The sequence below is a fragment of the Megascapheus bottae genome, chromosome 2, assembly GCF_031878675.1.
Source record: "Megascapheus bottae isolate mThoBot1 chromosome 2, mThoBot2.hap1, whole genome shotgun sequence".
NCBI lineage: Eukaryota > Metazoa > Chordata > Mammalia > Rodentia > Geomyidae > Megascapheus > Megascapheus bottae.
In genome coordinates this window covers 18136252-18161501 of record NC_143510.1, presented here as the reverse complement: position 1 = coordinate 18161501, position 25250 = coordinate 18136252, and the positions used below count along the sequence as shown (strand labels likewise).

The 25250-nt window shown below is 40.8% G+C and overlaps 1 protein-coding gene across 1 annotated transcript in view; it reads left to right on the top strand.

Moving 5' to 3' along the window:
* Positions 1-20480: 20480 nt before the first annotated feature.
* Positions 20481-25250, top strand: part of Colq (collagen like tail subunit of asymmetric acetylcholinesterase) — a 67319-nt gene continuing 62549 nt past the window's right edge. The window contains exon 1 of the mRNA XM_090321846.1: positions 20481-20672. Within this exon, the coding sequence (XP_090177972.1) occupies positions 20567-20672 (106 nt within the window). The 5' untranslated portion in view covers positions 20481-20566. The remainder of the gene's footprint in view (positions 20673-25250) is intronic.

Genomic DNA, 25250 nt, shown 5'->3' with positions numbered 1-25250 from the left:
TACTAGTCATTTGCAGGAAAATGAGTGGAATTGGAGAGCACATCAATGAAGACAAAACAAGCTCAAAAAACAAGATACTGTTATGTTTTTATTTGTATGTGAAAACAACTTTAAAGGCATATTCACAGACAAACTACTTTAGGAAAAAAAAAAGCCAGAAATGGCACTGTGGATCAAGTAGTAAGAACGCTAGCCTTAAAGACAAAAGAGCTCAGGGACAGTACCCAAGATAGGCAATATGCATATATTAGAAATGGAAAAGTACCTCTTTAAAGCACTATTTATATTTACCTGCAGTTCTTTGTAAGTTGGAGCACATGACTTTATGCCAAAAGTCAAGTGGTGTGCATTAATTATTCACATTAGACTTGTCTACATTGGCTAGTTTGGGGCACAAGTGTCTACAAAAAGGGAGAATTCAGCTTTAGCTTAGAATTGCAGAGAACTATGGTTTGGCTCCCAGTCAATCCCCATACTCAGAGTCACTTGATCAGTGCTATTACACATTTTTTAAATTTGTTGGTTTTTTTCGTTCCACTAGTAGTATTGAACTATGGGTTTCACACTTGCTACACAGTCATACTACCTTGAACAATTCATGCCCCAGATGTTTATATACTTTTAAATGAACAATAGAGAGGCTGGGCTACACAGAAGAAAATATGCAAAGGTGCTTTCAAACCGAGTGTCTTATGTAACCATTAATGTCCTCTGCTTTCCTCCAGCAGCTAACTGCAGTATAAAATTTGACCACAAGGTGGAGTGGAAGGTTTAATGAACATTGGTTAGTTGGCCTATGTAAATATTTTCCCAACTACTCAATATAATTTAGATAGCTATTTTAATTGGATATCGAGAAAATGTCATTCAGGAGGGAAAAACTTGGAGAGAGCAAAGAAAGGGGTGCCACTGTCAAAAAAGAAATGTACTTGTTACCTGACTTGTGAAACTGTAACCTCTCTGTATATTATCTTACAAAAAAGATTTTTTTTTTCTTGTGGAGCTTGGGGCTTGAACTCTGGGCCTAGGCACTGTCCCTGAGCTCTTCAGCTCAAGGTAACCGCCCTACCCCTGGGCCTAGGCATTGTTCTTGAGCTCTTCAGCTCAAATTTACTGCCCTACCCATAGAGCCACAGCCCCACTTCCCATTTTCTAGTGATTAATTGGAGATAAGAATCTCAGGTTCTTTAGTGTCCTGGCTGGCTTTGAACCTCGATCCTCAGATCTCAGCCTCCTGAGTAGCTAGGATTACAAGCATGAGCCACCTCACCTGGCTAAAAAAAGGTTTAAAAAAGAAATAAAAGGTCATTTTGAGTAAATAAAGATGAGATAAGTCTAAGAGCACTTTAGCTCTTATGATCTAGTAATTAGTCATACGAGTTTATAGAATGATAAGATATTGATATAATGAATTCCTGTAATCCAAGCACTGAGGAGGCTGAGGTAGGAAGATAGGAGTTTGAGGCCAGCCTTTTTACAATAATGACACATTACCTAAAAAGAAACAAATTAAAAAAAAAAAGCACAAGGGCCAGGAGTTTGGCCTGGTAGTAGAGTGCTTGCCTAGCATGCACAAAGATCTGGATTCGATTCCTTGGTACCACATACATAGAAAAAAGCCAGAAGTGGTGCTGTGGCTCAAGTGGTAGAGCACTAGCCTTGAGAAAGCTCAAGGACAGTGTTCAGACCCTGAGCCCAAGCCCAGATCTGGCAAAAAAAAAAAAAAAGCAACCAAAAAAACCCCACAAAATCAAGCCAGTGATTCGAGCTACAACGCCTAGCTTTTCAGCAGAATCACAAATTCTCTCTTAACAAAACATTGGGCATGGTGGTATCTGTCTATCATCTGAGCTATTGTAAGAAGTCTAAATAGGAGGATCACCATCTAAGCCAACTTGGGCAAAAAGTGAAACTTTTATCTTAAATATCACCAAGGCAAAAAAGGGCTGGAGAATTATCTTAAGTGGCTATCAATTGCAAAGCCCTGAGTTCAAACCCCAGTAGTGCTCCGAAAGGAGGACCCTCTAAGATGAAATTATGTTGATAGTCAAAGTCTACTTTAGTGAAACATTTTGTGTACTCTAGTTTAATAATGTACCATAGTAGGTAATAATATATGTGCAACACTCATGTGCTTCATAAAATCTGAATCTTGAGAGATGATGGTGGCTTTTCCTAGTTTAGGAGGATTGAACTCAGGGTTGAGAGGTCAGCAGGAAATGACTTTTTGTTTCATATTTAATGAAGTTAGTAGAGGAGTCAAAAAAATTGGAGCTAGGTGCCAGTGGCTCACCCCTGTATCTACCCAGGAGGCTGAGATCTGAGGATCACAGTTGGAAGCTAGCCCAGGCAGAAGTCTGTGAACCAGTGAACCATCACACCTCTCTTGAGATGAAATTCTGTGAACTTCTTGCCCAAGTTGACCTTAAACCATGTTCCCAGAGCCAAACTGTTCTCAGTTTCTTCATTAGCTGGGATTACAGGCATGAACCACTACACACAGATTTTAGTTTTTATTTATTTTTCTAGGTCGCCTAGTCTGGTGTGAAACTTGCTATTGTCATCCAGCTGGCCCCAAACTCACATTTTTCTTGCTCTATCTCCCTTCACTATTATTTTTAAGAGACTTATCTAGGCAGTGAGGAAACTGCATTTCAGTGAAGAAGTGACTCTGAAGTAAATGCAAAATTAGATGGCTAAAATGGATAGCACATAAACATGATAGGAAAATTTTGAAACCAGTTGAACTCTAGAGGATGATTACGACCAAGTAGCCCTGATAAAACTGACTGCTGGCTACTGTGGAATACAGATGCCTTTGAATTATCTGGTTGCATTTACTGGCTAATCTGAATAAATTGAATAATGTGGAAAGATGGTTCTGTAAGTTCTATCCTTAGAAGAGAAAGATAAAAGTATGCCTATGATGCATTCATATTCATCACCAACAGGAAGGGTTAATTTCCACTGGATAGTCTAGTATCTTCTTTCCCCTTCAAGGCATTCTTCTTTAGGAGAAGTGATTGTTAGTCAGTGAGCCCCCAGAAAATAGAGATTGTGGCCAGGTACCAGTGGTTTATATCTGTAATCTTGGTTAATCGGGAGGCTAAGATCTGAGAATAACTGGTCAAAGCCAGCTCAGGAAAGAAAAAAGACTCTTATCTCCAGTGAACCACGGAAAAGCTAGGAGTGGAGCTGCAGCTAAGTGGTCATCAGCAGATAGAGCTCAGGGACAGCATTTAGGACTGAGTTTAAACCCCACATATCTCTCTCTCTCTCTCTCTCTCTCTCTCTCTCTCTCTCTCTCTCTCTCTCACACACACACACACACACACACACACACACACACACACACACACACACACACACAGATTGTATGGTCAGCCTCTGGTTAGGGCACAGAGAAAGATACACCTGGAAAGTCCTGGATCTTAAAGGGTCTGTTTACAGTTTTTAATGAGAAAATAGAAATAGCCACAAAGATTGCAAGACCCACCATTTCTTTACTTCCATCCTATTGCTGTTGGACCAGCTCCATGGAGCAGTATACTGACAGCCAACTGGGTTGCTCTTGAGTCTTGTTACCCTTCTTCCTGAGCCATCATCAGGAATTGTCTTCCTGACTCCAAGGTCAAAGTGGACTAAGGAAATCATATCCAGTTTCCCCTTAGCCCTAGCTTTGCTCCTGCTTTCTGCTGTGATGCCGTCAGTGCCCCCACCTATGCTTCCCATGTGAAGGGTCCAGGAACTCCTCAGTCCCATGAAGCTTTCCCTTCCAGTGTTCCTACAATATCCACTGTGCACCTTTGTCACTGCGATGTTTGTCTATGAACCTACAAAACTCAGATTCACCATCCTTGTCTTTCAGGCTCCCATCGTTTTGCTACTGCTCAGCCAGCTCCTTGGTTTCCCCCCCTGAAGGGCTTACTTACACCTGGAATGCAGCAGTGTAGTATCAGAAATTGCCCTGGAGAGGATATGACTTGGGAAGATTTATGTCACTAAAGCCACAGCAGACAACTTTAAGCAAGGATGGCAGGATGCATAGATGAACTACCAAGAATTAGAAGGTCACACTGGTAAGCATGGGAATGAACTAGCTCATCAGTGCTTACAGCAGAGCTGCTTGTAAGAGGGCTTGAGGGCCTAAAATGATTGAAAGTTAGTTCCATCTTGGCAAAGTAGAGGTTAAAATTAAAATGAAGTTCAATTACTGAAAGCATCTCTTTGACACTTTTGTGTAATGGGCTGAAATATATACCTACTGCATTTATAAGACCCTTTCATGGCCCTTTGTGTCATTCCTGCCACCCTGCTCTCTCCACCATGCTTTATTTTTCTTTTCCGCAGTTTTCATAGTGATTCTTAGTCATTTTCCTATATTCACCATGATGACTAATCGTGGTTATCAACCTGATTGGACTGAAAGATGCTCAAGAGGTTGATAAAGAGCACTCCTGGGTGAGTCTATAAAGATTACTAAGGGAGGAAGACCCTCTCTAGCTGGGTGCTGGTGACTCCTGCTTACTAGCTCATGAACTCCAGGCTACTTAGGAGGCTGAGTTCTGAGGATCACAGTTCAAAGCCAGTCTAGGCAGGAAAGTCCATGAGACTCTTATTTCCAATTAACCACCAGAAAACTGGAAGTAGAGTTTGTGGCTCAAGTGGTAGAGCTCTAGCTTTCAGCACAAAAGCTCAGAGACAGCATCTAAGCCCTGAATTCAAGACCCAGGACTGGCACGCACACACACATGCACACACACACACACACACACACACACACACACACACACACACACACCATATTTAAGTTTGAAAATCCCAAGTGTCTATTTTGGGTATGCAGCCTCTCTGAAAATCAGTTTTCTCATCTCCACAGTGGGAATAATAGTGTAACTTGTAGAGTTATGTGGGGAATAAACAGTTAACTGGCATATATAGCTTCTCAGTAACTGTTAGTGTCTCTCTGCACCCTGTCATACCTCAGGCTTCCGGCCCTCACAGCCAAGCATCAAGAGAAAGTTAAACCTGACCCCATTTTGGAGCACTTGGATAAGGAAAGTCCCCCCTTCTTCACAGTGACTGTGTACCTCTTGACAGCAGGGGAAATTGCTCACAGTCAACAATGAATTTGGTCACCCTCCTTCCACACTTCAGGCCAGGGCCAGATTGTGCTGGCTCAGGGAAGGAGCATTCATTTGAACCAAACTGAATTAGTCAGGCCAGTCAGCAGCCAGGAAATCACATGATGCATTCCCCAAACAAATAGAAATTAGTTTTAGATTATTCCCTGGTATTATCCACACCACAGCTCCCTTCTATTAGGACACATTGGAGAACATTGGCTGTGGTCAGTAAGGATGTTTAGCAAGCATTTGCCAGAGTCAAGCCTCTGTTTTCATTTGTGTGGAATGAGCAAGGGGAACAGCCACAGGGCCACATCCCAGCAGCACCTGGACGTCACCTGGGGAGCTGTAAATAAGCTGTACTCATTTATTTAATTTTAATTTTTAAATTGTAACTAGTTGTACAAAGGGGTTTTAATTCAGCAAGTCAGATTATGAGTAATACATCTTGATCAATGTCATTCCTTCTAACATTCTTTCCACTGACTAGTTTCAAAACCACACATTTAAGTAAAGACTGGTTAAATAATTTTGAGGGGAGGGAGAGGTACAGTCTTGGGCCTTGAACTCAGGACCTTGGGCTCTGTCCCTGAGTTTCTCTATGCTTAAGGCTACCACTTGAGCCACAGTGTCACTTCCAGCCTTTTCTGTTTATGTGGTACTAAGGAATCGAACCCAGGGCTTCATGTGTGCTAGGCAAGCACTCTACCATTAAGCCATATTCCCAGCCTCAAAATAATAATTTTAATATAGTTTTATTGTTATTATTAAGTCATTGTACCTCTGAACTATTTCATAAGTCAGATAATAAGCACATTTCATTTTTGACAATGTCACCCTTTCCTTTCCTTTCCTTTCCTCTAATTTCCCTTTCCCATCCCTGCCTACAAGTTACATAGGTTATTTTCCACATAGTAAAAACTAATAATTTTGACTAGTTACCTTTAGCCCCAGTCTGGTACAATACTTCTTAATTAATTATGAGAATAAACACTGAAGCAGTTCAATGATGTATATTCTTAAATTCTCTACTCTCAGCCATGTTCTTTCTTAGTGTCTTGTCACTCAGAGTAGTTATCAATTAAAAATTAGAAATTAAAGAGAGTCATGAAGTTCATAACTAAAGGAATACTAGGGAGAATTAAAAAGAACATAATCGGGGCTGGGAGTTTGGCCTAGTGGTAGAGTGCTTGCCTAGCACGCACAAAGACCCGGGTTCGATTTCTTGGTACCACATACATAGGAAAAAGCCAGAAGTGGTGCTGTGGCTCAAGTGGTAGAGTTCTAGCCTTGAGAAAGCCCAAGGACAGTGCTCAGGCCCTGAGCTCAAAGCCCAGGACTGACAAAAAAAATAAAAATAAAAAACAAATCCCTAGATGAAGCACGGCATAATTGTACACGCTGTAAATCCTGCACTTCAGTACTAAGGTAGAAAGATTAGTAGTTTAAGCCAAGCCTAGGCTACAAATTAAGCTCTTTATTAATGAATGAATGAGAGAATAAATGAAATGATTGCCAAAATCTTTTATCAGTGAGCATGACATGCTATGCTTTTGCTTAGAGAAGCCAGCTCAATTTTTTCAAAGAAACAGCCCTGATTTGTAACTCAGATGCAAAAGAATTGTGGCTAAAGCATTTTGCACTGATCATATACTCCCAGTACCCAAGGTAATGGAGCCTGGGGTCCCCCCACAGTCCAGACTGGATGCTGAACAACCTTCATGCAGCACTTAGCTTTAAGCCAGTTAACATCTGCATTCACTACTAAATATCACTGAGCTATATACTTTGAAATGACTTTCTTAGTTTGTGAATCTATGGTATGGAAATGTGGCTTCTAGATTTTAATGACTGACAAAGAATGACTTGGAATGGGGCAGATGGCTTTGAATCTGTTGGCAAGATCAGCCAAGTATGGTATTGTCTTATTCCTATTATTTGGCTCCTAGTCTCCTAGTGGGCCTCTTTTTCTGCAATGGTTTTTTTTTTTTTTTTTTTTTTTTTGTCAGTGTGGGGCTTGAACTCTGGGCCTAGGTGCTGCCCCTGAGCTGTTTAGCTCAAGGTTACCACCCTACCCCTTGAGCCACAGCATCACTTCTGATTTTCTAGTGGTTAATTGGTTAAGTCTCATGGACTTTAGTGCCTAGACTGGCTTTGAACTGCGATCCTCAGATCTCAGTCTCCTGAGTAGCTAGGGTTACAGGTGTGAGCTTTTCTTAACCTGAAATTCTCATAATATGAATATTTGTTCACATAATGGCATCCCACAAGTTTTTTTTTAATTCTTTAAATTCTATATTTTTCTGGATTAGTTTTATGGTGTTTTTCTGTAAATATGTTTTAAATCGTGTATTAGAACTAACACTTTATAATTATGAATATAGATCATTTTGGCTTTCCTTAATAGTGTGACTCAGCTGGGACAAATAGAGTTGACAATGATCCAAGTAAAACAAATTGACTATAGAGCCAGAATGCTAATATAAATGGAAATGCTTTTAGCATATGTTCTTTCCAGGAATCTCCCAGACTGACTGAAATAAGGCAGCATAAAAATGGAAAATTACTTTAGGAGGAGATTTGTTACCACTTATCAGTTGCCTTGGGTATATAAAGTTTCTAATTCAAGCACTATTCAGATTCAACCATGGGGAAATTATAAAGGAAATAAAATTGCATGAGGGGGAAAAAAAGACAATGAACTGTGTTTTTAAGATGGCTTCAATTCAAAATGTGTTTTGGAATTTGTAAGCCACAGGGCTCCTCCAGTGTGATTTATGCATCAAAAAGTAAAATATAACGGTAAGCAAAAGCTATTAAACACAGTCAAAAATAGTTTTGAAATATAATTATAAACAAAAATCTTTTAAAACAGGGTTAAATATACTTTGGGGGGGGTCATTTGTGGGACTTGAACTCTGGGCTTGAGTGCTGTCCCTGAACTCTTCAGCTCAAGGCCTTTGAGCCACAGCGCCATTTCCAGTTTTTCTGGTGGTTAATTGGATATGAGTCTCATGGACTTTAGTGCCTGGGCTGGCTTTGAACCTTGATCTTCACAGGTGTGAGCCACCCTGCTGGCTTCAAATATACTTTTTAGGATAAACTTTATATTTAAAAGCAGGGAAAGCCAGGTGCTGTGGCTCACACCTGTAATCCTAGCTACTCAGGAGGCTGAGATTTGAGGATCAGTGTTCAAAGCCAGCCTGGGCACAAAAGAATCTGAGACTCTTATCTCCAATTAATCCCTAGAAAAAGCAAAGTGGGGGTGTGGCTCCAGGGATAAGGTGGTAGCCTTGAGCTGAAGTGCTCAGAGACAGTGCCTAGGCCCAGAGTTCAAGCCCCATGACCCACAGGAAAAAAAAATAGGAGGGAAAGACCATGGGGAAAGATAAGAGAACATAATAAGAGAATTTCCCAAGGAAGTTATAATTTACCAGGTAAGTTACAGTTTCTCTAAGTTTTCCTGCTGAAAATGGTCTTCAAGGAAAGGATGCCCCCTCCCTGATGATTGAACCAGTGACAGTACATTCCTTTTTCTTACCTAATCTCTAGACCAATAGTTCAAAATATGGACCCATGAACCAGCAGCAGCAGGAACATTACTTGGAAATATATAATAAATGGAAGTCTCCATCCAACTTTCAAAATTTTCTGAGAAACTCCGAAATTTGGTTTTAATAAGCCTTCTGGATGATCAGATAAAATTCGACTTATCTGCTTATTCACAGATTCATGCGTTTGTAATATGAAGTGTGTGCATGTGTGCATGCACACATGTATGTGTGTTGGAACTCTGGGTTTCACTCTCACTTGGCTTTTTTGCTCAAATCTGGTGCTCTGCCAGTTGAACCACATCATCTCTTTTTGCTAGTTGATTGGAGATGAATGTCTCCTAGACTTCACTGCCCAGATTGACTTTGAACTGTGATCCCCTATCTCAGTCTCCTGAATAGCTAGGATTAGAGACATGAGCCACCACAGCCTACCTAATTTTACGTATCTGAGAAAGAAATCTTGACCTGTTTTTCTACTCTTCAAGTATGCCTGGATATTTGGCCTATTCCTGAAGCACAGGATATCCGAAGGCTAGAGAAGCAAGGTTCATAGTGATACTGCATTCAGAGAAAAGTGTGTTGAGCTCAAGAGATGGAGCAAGTTAAATGATCCTACAGGTACAGTATGGAGGGCTGGCAGAAAGGATGCTAGGGTGGAGAGCTTGTGAGAAGGAAGTCATCCAAAGGGAACAGATAAATTCACTACTGACTTTTACCAGATCCTAATGAATAACTAACACCAGTGTCCTCAAACTATTCCACAAATTCAGTACTACCCCTTTTGCAAAACCAGATAACAACCCCCCCCCACACAAATAAAATTATAAACCGTGGTGGCTCATGCCTGTAATCCTTGTTGAGGAGGCTGAGAACTGAGGATTAAGGTTCAAAGCCAGCCTGGGCACAAAAGAACCTGAGACTCTTATCTTCAATTAACTTCTAGAAAATAGGAAGTGGGGCTTGGTTCAAGGATAGGGCAGCAGCCTTAAGATGAAGAGCTCAGGGACAACTCCCAGGCCCAGGGATAGGGTGGTAGCCTTGAGCTGCAAAGCTCAGGGACAGCGCCCAGGCTGAGTTCAAGCTCAATGACCCACCAAAAACAAGTAAATAAATAAAATTATAAATCAATGTCCTTGATAAACACAGATGCAAAAGTTCTCAGTAAAACTTAATAACAACTTAAAATGATAATACACCATGATCAAATTGGTTTCATTCCAGGGATGCAAAGATGGCTGAATACATGCAAATCAATAAACATAAAACAGAACATAAATAGTATAGGACAAAAATCAAATGGTCACTTCAGTGGATACAGCAAATCCCTTAATAATAAAAGCCCTGCTAAAATTGGGGATAGAAGAAAGCATTATCTCAACATAATAAAAGTTACATGTAATAAACCTATAGCTAACATCATACTCATTAGGGCCATTTTCTCTAAAGTTTGGGACAAGACAAGGGTGTCCACTCTCCTTAGTCTTACTAATCTAGTTCTTGAATTCTTAGCTGGAGAATAAGTCTAGAGAAAGAAGCAAAAAAAATATAAATTGGAAAGGAAGAAGTCAAATTACTTCTTTTTTTTTCCGCAGATTATATGACCTTGTCCAAAGCCTCCAGCTGTCCTTTTATCTTAAAACAAGCCCCAAATCCTTGCCACAAACTATAGACTCCACATGATCTGGCCACTGCAACTTTTTGGGCTTCATTTCTTTCTTTGTCCCTTCTACCCAGTCTGATCTAGACACAGTGACTCCTTTCTGTTTCTAGAGTGCTTTCTTTCCAGAGTTCTTCATAACTCAATCTCTGCTTAGATATAGCCTCCTCAGAGTGACAGATGTGATTAATTAATATATCTCCATTATTCTTCCTTGCACGGAATGCTATTAGACTATCCTATATGTTTCTGTTGTGAGACCCTTGGAAGGTAAGTTGAGAGGACAAAGATTTGTATACTTTCTGTTCATGCTGAACCCCCATATTCTTCAACCTATCCCTGAAGCACAGTGGGAATTCAGTAAATAGTTGCTGAACAAATAAGTAATGAGTAAATAAATGAATGAGTAAATCTTCTGCCCTTTCTCTCTCATATTCCTGAATCATTGCTTTTCTGTTTCTGTCTTTCTACTTTTTGCCTTATCCATCTACTTCCTGAGAACACACATTTTTAAAAATATCACAGTTACATTTGGTAACTCTGTAAATAAAGAAGCGGGTTATCACATAATCCATGATAACTGAATGGAAAATTTTTCATCTAAGTGCTTAAAACAATCACCCACTCTTATCCCATTATACACAAGCATATACAGTTTAGCTTTGGACATAAGTCTGCCCTGTTGCTGAGTGTTTTTAAACTTTCAAAGTCTTAAGGAATAGATCAAACATTGGCCAAATTGAGAAGCCTCAGGTTCAAGGAATTCTTTGCACCACAGTCTATAGAATGGAATTTCTTCCTTGTCTTGGTGATTTTCGAGGGTCCCAGTGATTATGGGCCTCCATGCTTCTGTGTGAACTTCTCCATCTCTCCTGCCGTTGTTCCCCAAACAATATTGATCTCTCTACACAGCAAGATTGGGAGATGATGTACAAGGACAGGATCCTTTCCTACCCTTTGCTTTAGAGTCTTGATCCAACATTAGCCCAACAGTGTGGTGGAAACAGGTGGGTTTCTAAGGCCTAGCTAAACAAAGCCACTTGCCTTTGGTCTACACCATTACTGTGCAGTGATTAGATCCAAGCATTGAAAATTACCTTGGGTCAAATCAGATTGTTACATGGCCCTTTTTCATACCCTATCCAATCCCTTCAAATATAAGAAGACCCATGTCTCCAGTAAGGGTAGAGTTGGAGGTAATGGAATGGAAGGGATGAAGTAGAGGACAGAGGATGGACAGGAGTCATCAGTTCTTTGAATCATTGGGCATCTCTTTTAAAGCTGATATTTTCTCTGGCTTCCTGCCATAAAAGCTGTGACTTTCTGGTCTCTTTATTAAGAAGGTGGTTTCCATTTTCAGGCTGGAATATTATTAGACATGCAGCATTTCTGAGTTTGGTTGTAGGGAAAGGTTGGCCGATGTTTCATGGTAAGCATGTCTTCCCTTCAGGTTCCTAACACACTGGAGGCAAGGTTTGTCATCAGATCATTCGTAGTGTCCAGTCTCTCCTGAGTCATTTCAGCCTACTAGCCAAGAACTTGGCTGTGCTGCCATTCCTTAAACACTGCACCATCTTCATTTTTTTTTCATCTGTAAAGTGAGACTCATAATTCTAGTCCAGCATTTTACATTTCAGATGGAATAAAAAGTGACAAGATCTTGTAAAAGAAAATAGAGCCTAATATAAGAATTATTTTTCTATCTTGTCCTTAGTGTAGACAGCACAGATGACTTTTTTTAAAAGATGAGGGATAACTAATATGAATTAAGTAAATACAGAGTTTCTTCACTGTAGGCCTTCTAGGTGGCAAGGGGATAGGGAGATAAGGGCTCAGATTTTCAGCTGTTCTGTCTTGTTTCCTGCCTGTTGATGCTGCTGCCAGTAGGAGGTGACTAGGACCTCTGTGTAACCGAATCACCATTAATTCTGGGCCAGACAAGCCTCAGAGCCCTGTGTCTCTGCCAAGGCCTATCAATAACTCTGTTTGCTCCTGTAACATGTGAGTGAAGACTCTGAATGTTCAGGAGAGACAGCTTTTTCTTCCTTCGTTTTTTACTCCTAAAGTTGCCAGAATTTAAAAAAATATATTGCATTTTAAATTATAAATTAAATAATGTACACTAAACTTTCAAGCAATATAAACATATACAATATTAGAATGAAAAAACTCTCCCTCTGTAGGTGAAGCATGATTCTAAATGTTTCTCTTTATACATATAAATATTTGATGAGCAGATCTGCATGGATGTTCAGAAGTTGAATGAGTGAACATAGAAAATATGGTACATTTCCAATAGGAAGAGGCAGGTGCTGCACTACTTTCTGTCTCCATTCAAGTGCTTCTGTGCTATCTTTTTTGTGTGTCCTTTGTTTTTTGAAGTTTTGCTACACAGCCCAGGCTGACCTAGAACTTCCAAGATGTGAGAATTGCAAGCACATGCCATCATTCCTGGATTTCTTTTCCTTTTTTTCTTTTTTCTTTGTTTTTGTTTTGTTTTGTTTTGTTTTTGCCAGTCCTGGGCTTGAGCTCAGGGCATGAGCCCTGTCCTTGGACTTTCTCAAGGCTAGAGCTCTATCATTTGAGCCTCAGCACCACTTCCGGCTTTTTTCTGTGTGTGTGGTACCGAGGAATTGAACCCAGGTCTTCGTGCATGCTAGGCAAGCACTCTACCACTAGGCCAAACTCCCGGCCCTTCTTTTCTTTTTTTGTCAGTTGTGGGGCTTGAACTCTGGGCCTGGGTGCTGTCCCTAAGCTCTTCAGCTCAAGGCTATTGCTCTACCACTTGAACCACAGCACCACTTCTGGTTTTCTGGTGGTTAATTGGAGATAAGAGTCTCATGGACTCTAGTGCCTGGGCTGGCTTTGAACTGTGATCCTCAGATCTTAGCCTCCTGAGTAGCTAGGATTACAGGTGTGAGGCACCAATGCCTGGCTTGGATTTTCTTATTCTTACATTTTAAAGTCAAATTTATTGAAAATTTTACATGCAATAAAACTCACCCTTTTACATTTTTGTAATAATAATAATGATAATAATAATAATAATTATTATTATTATTGTGACATACGGAGAAATTACAGTTACAAAAGTTGAGTAAAAACTCACCCTATTTTTTTTTTTTGTCGATTGTGGGACTTGAACTCTGGGCCTGGACACTGTCCCTGAGCTCTTCGGCTGAAGGCTACCACCCTACCCCTTGAGCCACAGCACCACTTCCCCTATTTTTTTTATTTTTTAATTTTTTTTGTAGGTCATGGAGCTTGAACTAGCCTGAGCCCTGACCCTGAGCTCTTCAGCTCAAGGCTACCATCCTGTCGGAGCCAGCCGGCAGCAAATTGGGATTCCTGATTTAGGGGGTGAGGACTTAGAAAAGAAAAGACAAGAAACAGATGGGGTTGGGAGGTCTACAGCTCGTCAGCTGCCCAAGACTGTAGCCTAAGGCTGTGAGCTTAAGACTGTAGCGCTGTTTATTTCTAGTTCCAATCTTATATACTCTCTTAACACCAAGAAACTGTCAGAGGTTACATTAGCACCAAATGGTAATCAAGTCTCAGATCAATTAAGCAGAAGGTGATAAAGCAATAATATATTTGTATCAAATGGTAATCAAGTCTCAGCAGAAAGTGATAAAGCAATAAATCACTAAAGCCAGAAAGTTCACAATACTGACAGTATAGCTCAAAGTTCATAGGCATGGTGTCATACATGACAGCTCATTTCTTTGTGTGGTTATCTTACACAGTGATGCAGATTCATGGGACAGTCTGACTACATACTGGCTCCCAACACCATCCTACCCTTGAGCCAAGCCCCACTTCTTGTTTTTCTAGTAGTTAATTGGAGATAAGAATCTTAAGTCCTTTTGTGCTATGGCTGGCTTTGAACCTTGATCCTCAGATCTCAGCCTTCTGAGTAACTAGGATTACAGGCGTGAGCTACCGCTCCCAGCTCACCCTATTTTTAAGAGAACAATTTGATTAATTTGATGAGATATACAATCACTCCAACCAAGATAACAATAATTTTGAGCACCACAAGAAGTTATTAATAGGTATGAGAAGATGCTTTAGGCAATTCTCTTCTCACAACCCTAACCTCTGGAAGCTGCTTATCTATTCTCCATCCCTAGTTTTGCCTTTTTCTAGAATTTCATGTAAATGGAATTATACAGTATATAGCCATTTGTGTCTGGTGTCTTTCACTCAGTGTAGTTTATTTGAGGGTCTTCTGTTACTTGCTTAAGTTGTTCAGTTAACTTTATTTCTGAGTTAAGTTGTATGTATTAAGTTGTATTAAGTTGTATGTATTAAGTTGTTGTATTAAGTTGTATGCATATATGATGATGTTAAATATCATCAGTTGAGAGCCATTTTGATTATTTCTTTTTTTTCCATATATTTTTATTGTAATTAATAGAAGGGTTACATTATATTCACCAGATAGAAGGTGCATTACTTCACATACATTGATACCCTTTCTCATGTCTTGGTTCCCATTTCCCTCCCCCCACCCCAACCCCTCTTCTTGTTTTCCCCCCCTCCCTATTCGATTTCAAATAACCAAATACGCATATATCCAATATATCAGATAACAAGGTGAAATACTGTAACAATATGAGATAACCAAGGGACAGCAAAAGAGATGAGAGATAACATAGTACATTAAGGATAACAATCACTCCATTTTGATTATTTCTTGTTTTAGCTATTACAATGGCCATGACCATGTACTAGTCTTTGTGTGGATGTATTTAATTCCCCTAGAATTACTGTTGGAAAATAGGAATGCTGCATTGTGTATTTAAATATTTAATTTTTAAAAAGTGCCAGAACTCGGGGCCGGGAGTTTGGCCTAGTGGTAGAGTGCTTGCCTAGCATGCCCAAAGACCCGGGTTCGATTCCTCGGTGCCACATACATAGAAAAATGCTGGAAGTGGTGCTGAGGCTCAAGTGGTAGAGCTGTAGCCTTGAGAAAGTCCAAGGACAGTGCTCAGGCCCTGAGCTCAAGCCCAGGACTGGCAAAAAAAAAAATGCCAGAACTCTCATTGTATCCTTAATATGTGACTATATTAGATCCAAACAGTACAAGAGCAAGGACTCAATATTTGCGTACTTAATGGTATGGACATGGTATTGGAAATATAAACACAACTACATACACATAAAAACCTATGACTCTATAGACATAATGTTTTAATACATAGACTAATATGTATCTATGACATACAAACCCTCCGCCTAATTTTAATTATGTCCTAAAATCTAAGTGCCAGTGATTGTATATAGAGATTTCCTTCTTTTTTTTTTTTTTGCCAGTCCTGGGCTTGAGCTCAGGGCCTGAGCACTGTCCTTGGACTTTCTCAAGGCTACAGCTCTACCACTTGAGCCTCAGCACCACTTCCGGCTTTTTTCTATATATGTAGTACCGAGGAATCGAACCCGGGTCTTCATGCATGCTAGGCAAGCACTTTAACCACTAGGCCAAACTCCCGGCCAGAGAGAGAGATTTCCTTCTTGAATACTTGTTTGTTAAATGCGTCATTTGAAATATGATGCAAAAATCAATGTTAATAAATTCTTTAATTAAAAAAGTGCCAGAACTGGGTATGATGATACACATCTGCAATCTCAGCACTTGGGAAGAAGATCAAAAGTTCAAGTCCAAGCCAGGCACTGGTGGCTCATGCCTGTAACCCTAGTTGCTCAGGAGACTGAAGTCTCCAGACCTGAGTAAGAAAGGCCGTGATTCTTATCTCTAGAAAATGAAGTGCCAAAAAAATCCTTCAGAATGGCAATCATTAAAATAACAAGTGCTGGCAAGGATGTGGGGGTGGAAAAGGAATCCTTTATATGAGTTGATGGAAATATATACCACTTGTAAAACCACTGTGGAAATCAGTATTAAGGCTCCTCAGAAAACTAAAAGTAGGCCACCTTATGATCTCACCATACTATTATTGGTCATATATCTGAAGGAGCCTAAGTCAATATACATGTCCATATTTATTGCAGTACTATTCACAATAGCCCAGCTGTGGGATCTCTGCAGGTACACAACAACAGATGAGTGAATAAAGAATATATGTTACATAAATGATGAAATGGGTGTTATTGATCAAAGTGCATTATACTTACATTATTGTTGAATGGTAATTCCTTTGTACAATTACTCAAAGATGATAAAAAATATAATGAATGCATTATAGAATGTTGCTTAGCCATGAAGAAAAGTGAAATCACTGTCATTTACAGAAAAGTAGATGGAACTGGAGATCATTGTGTTGAGAAAGATAAGCCAAACTGAAAGCCAAATACTGCTTATTTTCACTCATTTGAAGAATCTAGACTTCAAAGATACACGCACACATGCACACACATATAGGGTGATTATAAACTGAGGAGACAGGGAGAGGGAAAGAATGGAGTGAATAATTTAAAATACATTGTTTCTATATATAAGAAATCTCACTGAAAGCTGTTAAACAATCTGGTGGTAATGGTTATATAATCCATCGAATGAATGCCCCATGATTTATTCCACCGGAGTCTTATCATAGACAGTTATTTCAAATTTGAGAAGTCATGCTTATCCTTATATCTTAACCATGGCATAGTGAAAGGAGTATTTCTGTGGAATTTCTGGGTCAAATAGTATGTACATGTTTAAGTTTGATGGGATGAAGGAATTGTTCTTCAGTATACATTCCCACCTATAGAGGAGAGAAGGCTCTAGCTTTTATTTGGCTTTATTGGTGTGAACCTTTCTCAAATATCAGATAATTTCCTTCTGGACAAATATAATAGCCTTTATTATTAGATTCTGAAAGAGTCAGAGCCCTTCCAGGACGGCTTGAAGAAAGATGATAATTTCTGCCCTGGTCAGATAGGATAACCTCATGATTAAGGTTCATAAAATACATAGGGAAATGGAAATTTACTAAGATTGGCTTAAGTATTAGAGACCTCTCTATGGCAAGGCCTAAAAGAGGAAAGCCCCCTCATATAACCTGGCATTGGCAGTGAAATTCTCCCTTAGTAGCATCCCTGATGCAAATGTCAATGGGCCCACATTCCCTCCTGTTCTCATATTGCATTCATCATGGTCTTTCTTCATAATAGCACTGGTACAGGGGAAAATGCAAGTTGTACAGTATGGCTGTAGCACAAAGTTATACATTTCTACCTTCTTTTTGTCCTTTCCCATGGTATGATTTGATCAAATTACAGACACTGCTGGGGATCTGTTAGGTGTTAAGGACTGTTGTGGAGGTTTGGAGGGAGCACAGAGTATAGGACAGTCCTCTGTCTTTAGCAATGTTATAGCACAGGCAAAAAAGCAGTGCAAGCTAGTTGAGACTCAATTCAAAAGCAACAGTAGCAGATGTCAACAGTAGAACATATGAATCTAATCTCTGCCAAGTGTAATTCAGTAGTTAACCCTGCCAAGATAAGGAAAAAATTATGCTGGATGGAGAGAGCTTGTGTTCAGATAACAAAGTACTCAAAAGTCACCTTCCAGCTGGGCTTTGTCAGATACAGACTTATCCTTCTGGGACTCGAGAGGCTAAGGTAGGACAATCATGAGTTTAAGGCTGGTCTGAAACTGTCTCAAGAAACAAACAAACAAAAAATGTACTTTTTTTTTGTGTGTGGGGGGGTCATGGAGCTTGAACTCGGCCTGGGTACTGTTCCTGAGCTCTTCTGCTCAAGGCTACCACCCTACCCTTGAGCCAAGCCCCACTTCCCATTTTCTAGAGGTTAATTGGAGATAAGAATCTCAGGTTCCTTTGTGCTGTGCTGGCTTTGCTGGCTTTGAACCTCGTTCCTCAGATCTCAGCCTCCTGGGTAGCTAGGATTACAGGCATGAGCCACTGCACCTTGCTTAAAAAAGGTATCTTTTAAGCAGACTTCATCTTCTTTAAGTCTCCAAAAGCCCACTTTGGGAGTATAGGCAGCAATCATAACTCCTTCCATTAAACTATCTTGAACAGCAGCCCATTTAATTTGCTCATGAATAGGATTATTCCATAACATAAGCCTTTTTGTACTATAACCCAAGATTTTCCTATCAATGGTATCAATTAGCTGTTGCTGCATAACAAAGCAACCTAAGACTTTCTAAATCAAACAGTAGCCATTTAATTTGTTCATGGATCTATAACCTAAGATTTTTTTCTGTTCTTCTGGTAGTTTCTTTTGGGGTCACTGATGATTCTAATCAGACTTACTCCCACAACTAGTGTGTCATCTGGGTGGTTAGGGTAGCCATCCATTGGTTGTGGTTGTGTCTTCCTCCATGTAGTCACCTCAGTAGTCTAGACATTGTGTGTGTGTGTGTGTGTGTGTGTGTGTGTGTGTGTGTGTGTTTGTGATAGTCCTGGGTTTGAACTTGGGGCATGGGCACTGTACCTATGCTTTGTACTTTTATTTTTTTTTCTCAAGGCTAGTGCTCTACCACCTGAGCCACAGCTCCATTTCCAGCTTTTTTTGGTGGCTAATTGGAAGTAAGAATCTTAGGAACTTTTCTGCCTGGGCTAACTTAGAACCATGATCCTTAGATCTCAGCTTCCTGAGTAGCTACAATTACAGGGGTGAGCCACTGGGCACTAGGCTAGATTTTTTTTTGGCAGCAGTTTTCAAAGAAAAATAAAAGCAGGAGCTTTAGGCCTTTAGGACTCCAGCCTGGCTATGGCACAGCATCCCTCTCCCTCTAGGGAGAGGACATAGAATGACATACACGCAGGGATTTTTGGTAGACATCTTTATACTTCATCTACCATATTGGGTCTCTCTCAGCATTTTGTAATGTCTCTAGACACAAGTTTGAATGTATGTATTGCTCACACATGTTCACACTTAAGCCCTCTATAAAGATAGCATTGTCTCCTCTTTTTTTTTTCTTTTTTTTTTTCATTCTTTTTTTTTTTTAATCTTTTTTTTTTTTTTTTGCCAGTCCTGGGCTTGAGCTCAGGGCCTAAGCACTGTCCTTGGACTTTCTCAAGGCTAGAGCTCTACCACTTGAGCCTCAGCACCACTTCCAGTTTTTTTTTCTATATGTGGTACTGAGGAATCGAACCCGGGTCTTCATGCATGCTAGGCAAGCACTTCAACCACTAGGCCAAACTCCCAGCCCTCCTCTTTTTTTTTTTCATGAGAAAATCAAAACTTATTCACGGCCAATCAGAACTGGCTTTGAGCCCAAGTATGATTCTAAGCTATAAAATATAACCTTATACTCTGCCCTAACCCCACCCCACCTTTCCCAGATTGAGGGTCATTGTTCTCAAAATCCTCCCCACAGTATTCCCCACCTACTATACTTTCTCAGTGAACTCTTATTGGGGATGTATTATGTAAATTAAAACAAGGTGAATTCTTTGTAGATTAATATTTTCATTGTTTTACTAATCTAAACATCTCTATAACAGGCTTTATAAACTTTGGAAAGTTATTCATTTAAGACTGAGCAGTTTCACCTAGTCATAGATCAATCTGATGATCTATTTCTCCAAATATAGTCTGATAATTATTTACGTTTCTCTCTGCTGTTTTCATTTACTTTGTTTTGCATGGAATTAAAAGTGTGCTGCTTATAACAAGAGAGAAAACCTTTTCACAGAGAAAGCTGTTTGGAAATTTAAACTTCCTTCATCTTACTGGATAAAAAATAATATCAAAAGAAGTTTAAGGTAAGCCAACTTTACATTTGTCACCCAAAAGATAAGACTGTCCTAGGCTGATGGCAGAGCAATTTATTCCCCTGGAATTGAGTTTGAGTCAGGAGATTTGATTCTGTACAGGACACCTTAGTTCCAGGCAGGTAAATAATGGTGGATAATCAATTAGGAAAGCAGCTGTTCTTGAGGATATCTTCCAGTGAACATTTGAGACTTGGCTGCCTTTTCATCACCTCCTCAATAGCCACTTATCTCAGGCTCCAAAAAAGAAAATTCTGACATCTTAATTTTAATGTGGGCATTTGATCCAGTACTTGGGATAAATATAACTCTGTGTAGTATGGAGATGGTTTAATGGGAAATGATTGGCATTCTTTCTTGGTAAAGGCCTGGAAAGGGGGGGGGGGAGGGAGAGGAAAGAGAGGAAGGAGGAAAGAAGGAGGGAGAGAGAGGGAGGGAAGCAAACAGCAGTGAAGACAAAGCAGAGATACAGAAGGCCCCACAGCAGCCTTGCCTCTCAGAACTTGACACTTGCCAGACCTAGCCAGCATGTTTGTCCTGAATCCAATGACTTCGGGAATTTACCTCCAGCTTTTCTTCCGCTTGATCGTGTCTCAGCCGACTTTCATCAACACCGTCCTCCCCATCTCAGCAGGTAAATGATGACCACAGCATTCCTCTCTTCCGTCTGGTAGGGGGAGGAAACAAGATTATTTTGCAATGTGCCTGGATATTTTAGCCATTTTGCTCTTGATGCAGGGGCTGGGAGGCAGATAGCCACCCGGGCCACTTCCTGTCACTTGAGCTTATCTCAGAAAGCCCTCTGTCCTGTTCCAACAGACATAACCTGACTATTCAGTGTTAGAGACTCTTCAAAACTTTGTTTCTATGTCTCCTTTTTTTTCTTTCTCGTTTTCTGCATGATTTCATTTTCCCTTAGGAATTTGTGAGGTGCTCAGAATCAAAAGGGATTGCAAGTGAGAGAGAAGTAAGCCCCAGATATTTCTATAAATACATTTCTGACATCCTCCAAACAGGGCTTTGCCTGGGATATCATGGAACAAACATGCCCCTGGCACTATCTGAGCAATTAATTCCACTGAAGAGAAAGAGAATAGCAGATTCCCCTGTAGCCCAAGTGTCCCTGCAACCTCAGGACTAGGTTTTCTGTTTCTCTATCCCTGCCTGGCTTCCCATTGTGCCTTCTTCCTTGGGGAGATTCCCTGAAGTTTGCCAAGCCATCTAGAGATCCTAGGAGAAGGCAAGGGGCTCTAGAGGGATGGCAGGTCTGGAGCTATTGTGTGTACTGGCTACATGTCTGGGAAATTTGGAGACAGGGTTTGGTCTAGCAGTATGGCAGCCTTTCTTAAGGCTGTTACCCTGTCCTATCTGTCCTGGAGCAGGGCAAGTATTGGGTTGCTGGTATGGCCTTTTCAGATCTTTCTAAGGAAACTCAAATGTCTCCAGAGGCCCAGCAGGAGGCAGGCAAGCCCCAGTCCTGGCTGCCCCTCCTCCCAACACCCTCCATTCACCTCAGCCCACCACTAGCCCTCCCCATCCAAGACAGCTTTAGTCCTTCCCTTCAGTGGAGTCTCCTGAGTCCTTCAGCTGAGACAGAAACCCCATGTCATCATCTTTGACACCTGGGGAGAGCCAGAAATGCTAGGCACTCAGGGAGGGCATTTCTCTGGGACCTTCCCCGGCTGCCATCCATTCTTAAAAACAGCTCCTGGGCAAGTTGTGCAGCCAAAGTCTGCAGGATCAGTGAGTGACTTGGAAATGGTTGGAAGGCTAATTATAAAAGTGTGAACTGGAAATGGCGCTACGGCTCAAGGGGTAAGGTGGTAGCTTTGAGCTAAAGATCTCAGGGACAACACCCAGGCCCAGAGTTCAAGTCCCACGACCAACAAAAAGAAAAAAAAAAAAAGCAGCTTTCCTGGACAGATCTAACAAAAGGGGTCAGGAGTTTGGCCTAGTGGTAGAGTACTTGCCTAGCATGCATGAAGATCTGGGTTCAGTTCCTCAGTACCACATACATAGAAAGGCCAAGGACAGTGCTCAGGTCCCTGAGTTCAAGCCCCAGGACTGACAAAAAAAAAAGTGCGAACTGATTGGGGAATAGAACATATTGGAGGTAGGGATAGTCAGGAAAGGTAGATGGTTGTGTCAATGTGCCTATGCATACCTGCACCTGGGTGTGCAAGTATGCAGGTATTCTCTTATTCGGAGAGAAGCGTGATAGTCAGGAGGGCTGATACATGCCTGTAATCTCCGCACTCAAGTGACTGAGGCAGGAGGATTGTGTATTCCAGACCTGCCTGGGCTACTTGCCTCAATTTTTTTCTTAATTAGAAAAATAAAAAGAGGCGAGGGAAACAGAGATACTTGACAGTTAATTTAGTGCAGTTCAGTGGTTCTTTATCTCATTTGGGTCACGTATTTCTTTGAGAATTTTCTAAAGTATTAAGATTTGGAAATAAAAGGGAGTCAGTTTTCTAGTTTCTAGCTCTGCCTCTGATGGGCTCAATGACGTCAGGCTATAGACTGCAAGCACTATGTGGGCAGGGATTGTGTCTGCCTTCTGTTTCATCAGTTTCCAGGGGTCAGAATGCGATCTGACTTGTAGGTATACAATAATTACTGGACAAATGAAAAAACAAAACCTTTTCTCATCTGTACTGGAGTTTGCCCTCATTTTGTACTAATTTTCAGAGTGCCTAAGGAGTTTTGAAAGCTGGAAAGAAAGACCCTCTGGTTTTCTTGGAACTTTTTTTCTGGAACTGGTCCTAGGGCTTGAACTCAGATGCTGCCCCTGAGCTTTTGTGCTGACAGCTAACACTCTACCACTTTTTGCTATTTTTTGGTAGTTAGTTGAAGGTAAGACTCTCCCAGATTTTCCCGTTGGTCCTCGAGTCTCAACCACCAGAGTAGCTAAGATTACAGGTGTGGGCCACCAGCACCTGGCTCTTGGGGAATTCTCTTTAGGGAAGGTTTTCTGCAGTTTGTACCAGTCAGAACACTACAATGACAAGAGGTAACTCAAGCGGTTCAGATGAGTAGATGTAAATGGAGGGGTCACTTTCAGGGAAGTAAGTGGAGTTAACCAACAAACACTGTTAGGTAACCTAGAGATTAACAGCCCCAGGAAGGCTTCGCCATCTTGTGCTTGAAAAGGTAAGAGATACAGAAATGGATCATCTGGAGATTGGGAGGCTTTCAGTAGGGGCTGACAAACAAGAATGTTGCTTGTTGAGAGATCCAAACCAGAGAAAATATGGAAAAGTTCCTAAGCTCACTCCTTCCATCCCAACCACCACTGTTGTTATCTTCCATCTGTCAAACCCAGTCCAAGCCAGAGTTCAGGGTAGATCCTTGGTGTATACCATGGAGTTGGCCAGAGGAGGACAGGGCATCCTGCAAAGGGAGAGCGAACATATAGATTAGCCAGTCCAGATGTCCACAGGATCTGTTTAGCTTGGCTTTGGATTTGTTTTTTGGGGGATACTGGGGACAGAACCTGGGACCTCAAGTATGCTAGTCAAGCTCTTTACCCCTGAGCCTACAGGTCTAATTCCTAGCCCCTTCTTGATAAATTTTCATTGTGGATCTTCTGGTTGGAATGTGGTCTTTAGCTATTTGACCAAACAATGAGGCAGATCTGAGGATATTACTAAGTTAGCACTCATTTTAGCAAAATATCTGCTTTCTTTTGTAATCACACAACTTTGTCCTCCTCACTCAATCACATGACTTTATGAAAGCATAATTCAGAAATTAACTTAAGTCTTGAACTACTCCTTGACACAGAATGACCTTAGTCCTTTAAAAATATCTTACAGGCCCCGGAGTTTGACCTAGTATGCATGAAGACCAGGGTTCGATTCCTTGGCACCACATACATAGAAAATTGGAAGTGGTGTTGAGGTTCAAGTGGTAGAGCTCTAGTCTTGAGAAAGTCCAAGGATAGTGCTCAGGCCCTGAGCTCAAGCCTAGGACTGGCAAAAAAATATATATCTTACAATAATCTGATTCGAAATACTATCTATTTAGAGCAGGGTGCCGTGGCTCACACCTGTAATCCTAGCCATTCAGGAGGTTGAGATCTGAGGATCGAGGTTCAAAGCCAGCATGGGCACTAAAGTCCGTGAGACTCTTATCTCCAATTAACCACCAGAAAACCAGAAGTGGTGCTGTAGCTTAAGGGATAGGGCAGTAGACTTAAGCTAAAGAGCTTAGAGATAGCACCCAGGCCCAGAGTTCATGCTCCATGACTGACAAAATGAGAGGGGGGGGGGGAATAAATATCTATTTAGAAACTTGGAAAAGAGAAAAAAAAGAAATTGATTGGGAATGGTCCAGTGAATATTGAATTTTGTTCAATTTATGTTGCTTAAGAAGGCAGATATATTTTAGGATGGCTTTTAGTGAACATGGCAACTATTAAAAATGCCTTAACCATTAGAATGGCAATAAACCATTCTACTATTCCATGGCTTAAAACTAAAACTTAATTTGTTACTGAAGTTCATGTGTTTGTGGGCCTACTTGCTTATCTAGCCTGGATTTGTTTGTACCTCACAGGGCTCACTTAAGGGTTTGTGGGTTGGCTCAACTCCAGTATCCATTCACAGACATAGCTCAGAAGCTGTAACTTCCAGAATGGAAAGACACAGACCTAAAGGCAGTAATATTTATAGTGGGACAAGCCTTCTGTATATAATTTTTACAAACTTACTTTTTAGAGAAGGAAATAAGCACTTCAAGAGGTTAAGTAATTTTCCCATAATCTCACAGCTGGCTTATGGGTGACTGGAGTCGGGAATCATGCCTCCATGTTGTAAATCTGGAACTTTCACCAATATACACCACATCTACCTATCACTACATCTGAATAAATGACGACAATGGTCTTTACAGTCCTGTAGGCTAATCTCCTATCTTCCATCAACTCTTTTGTAAGATTTCTTTCTGTGGCACTAGGGTTTAAACTCAGGGCCTTGCATGCTCTAGACAAGGCTCTTCTTTTGAGTCACAGTCCAGTCTGTTGGTCTTGAATCTTTATCCTGCCTCCTTCTCCTTTCTGAGTACCAAATATTACAGGTATGAGCCACTATGAACTCTCCTCTGTAAATTTTTTTTTTGATCATGGGGCTTGAACTCTGGCCTGGGCACTGTCCCTAAGCGATTCAGTTCAAAGCTAGTACTCTACCAACTTGAGCCACAGTACCACTTC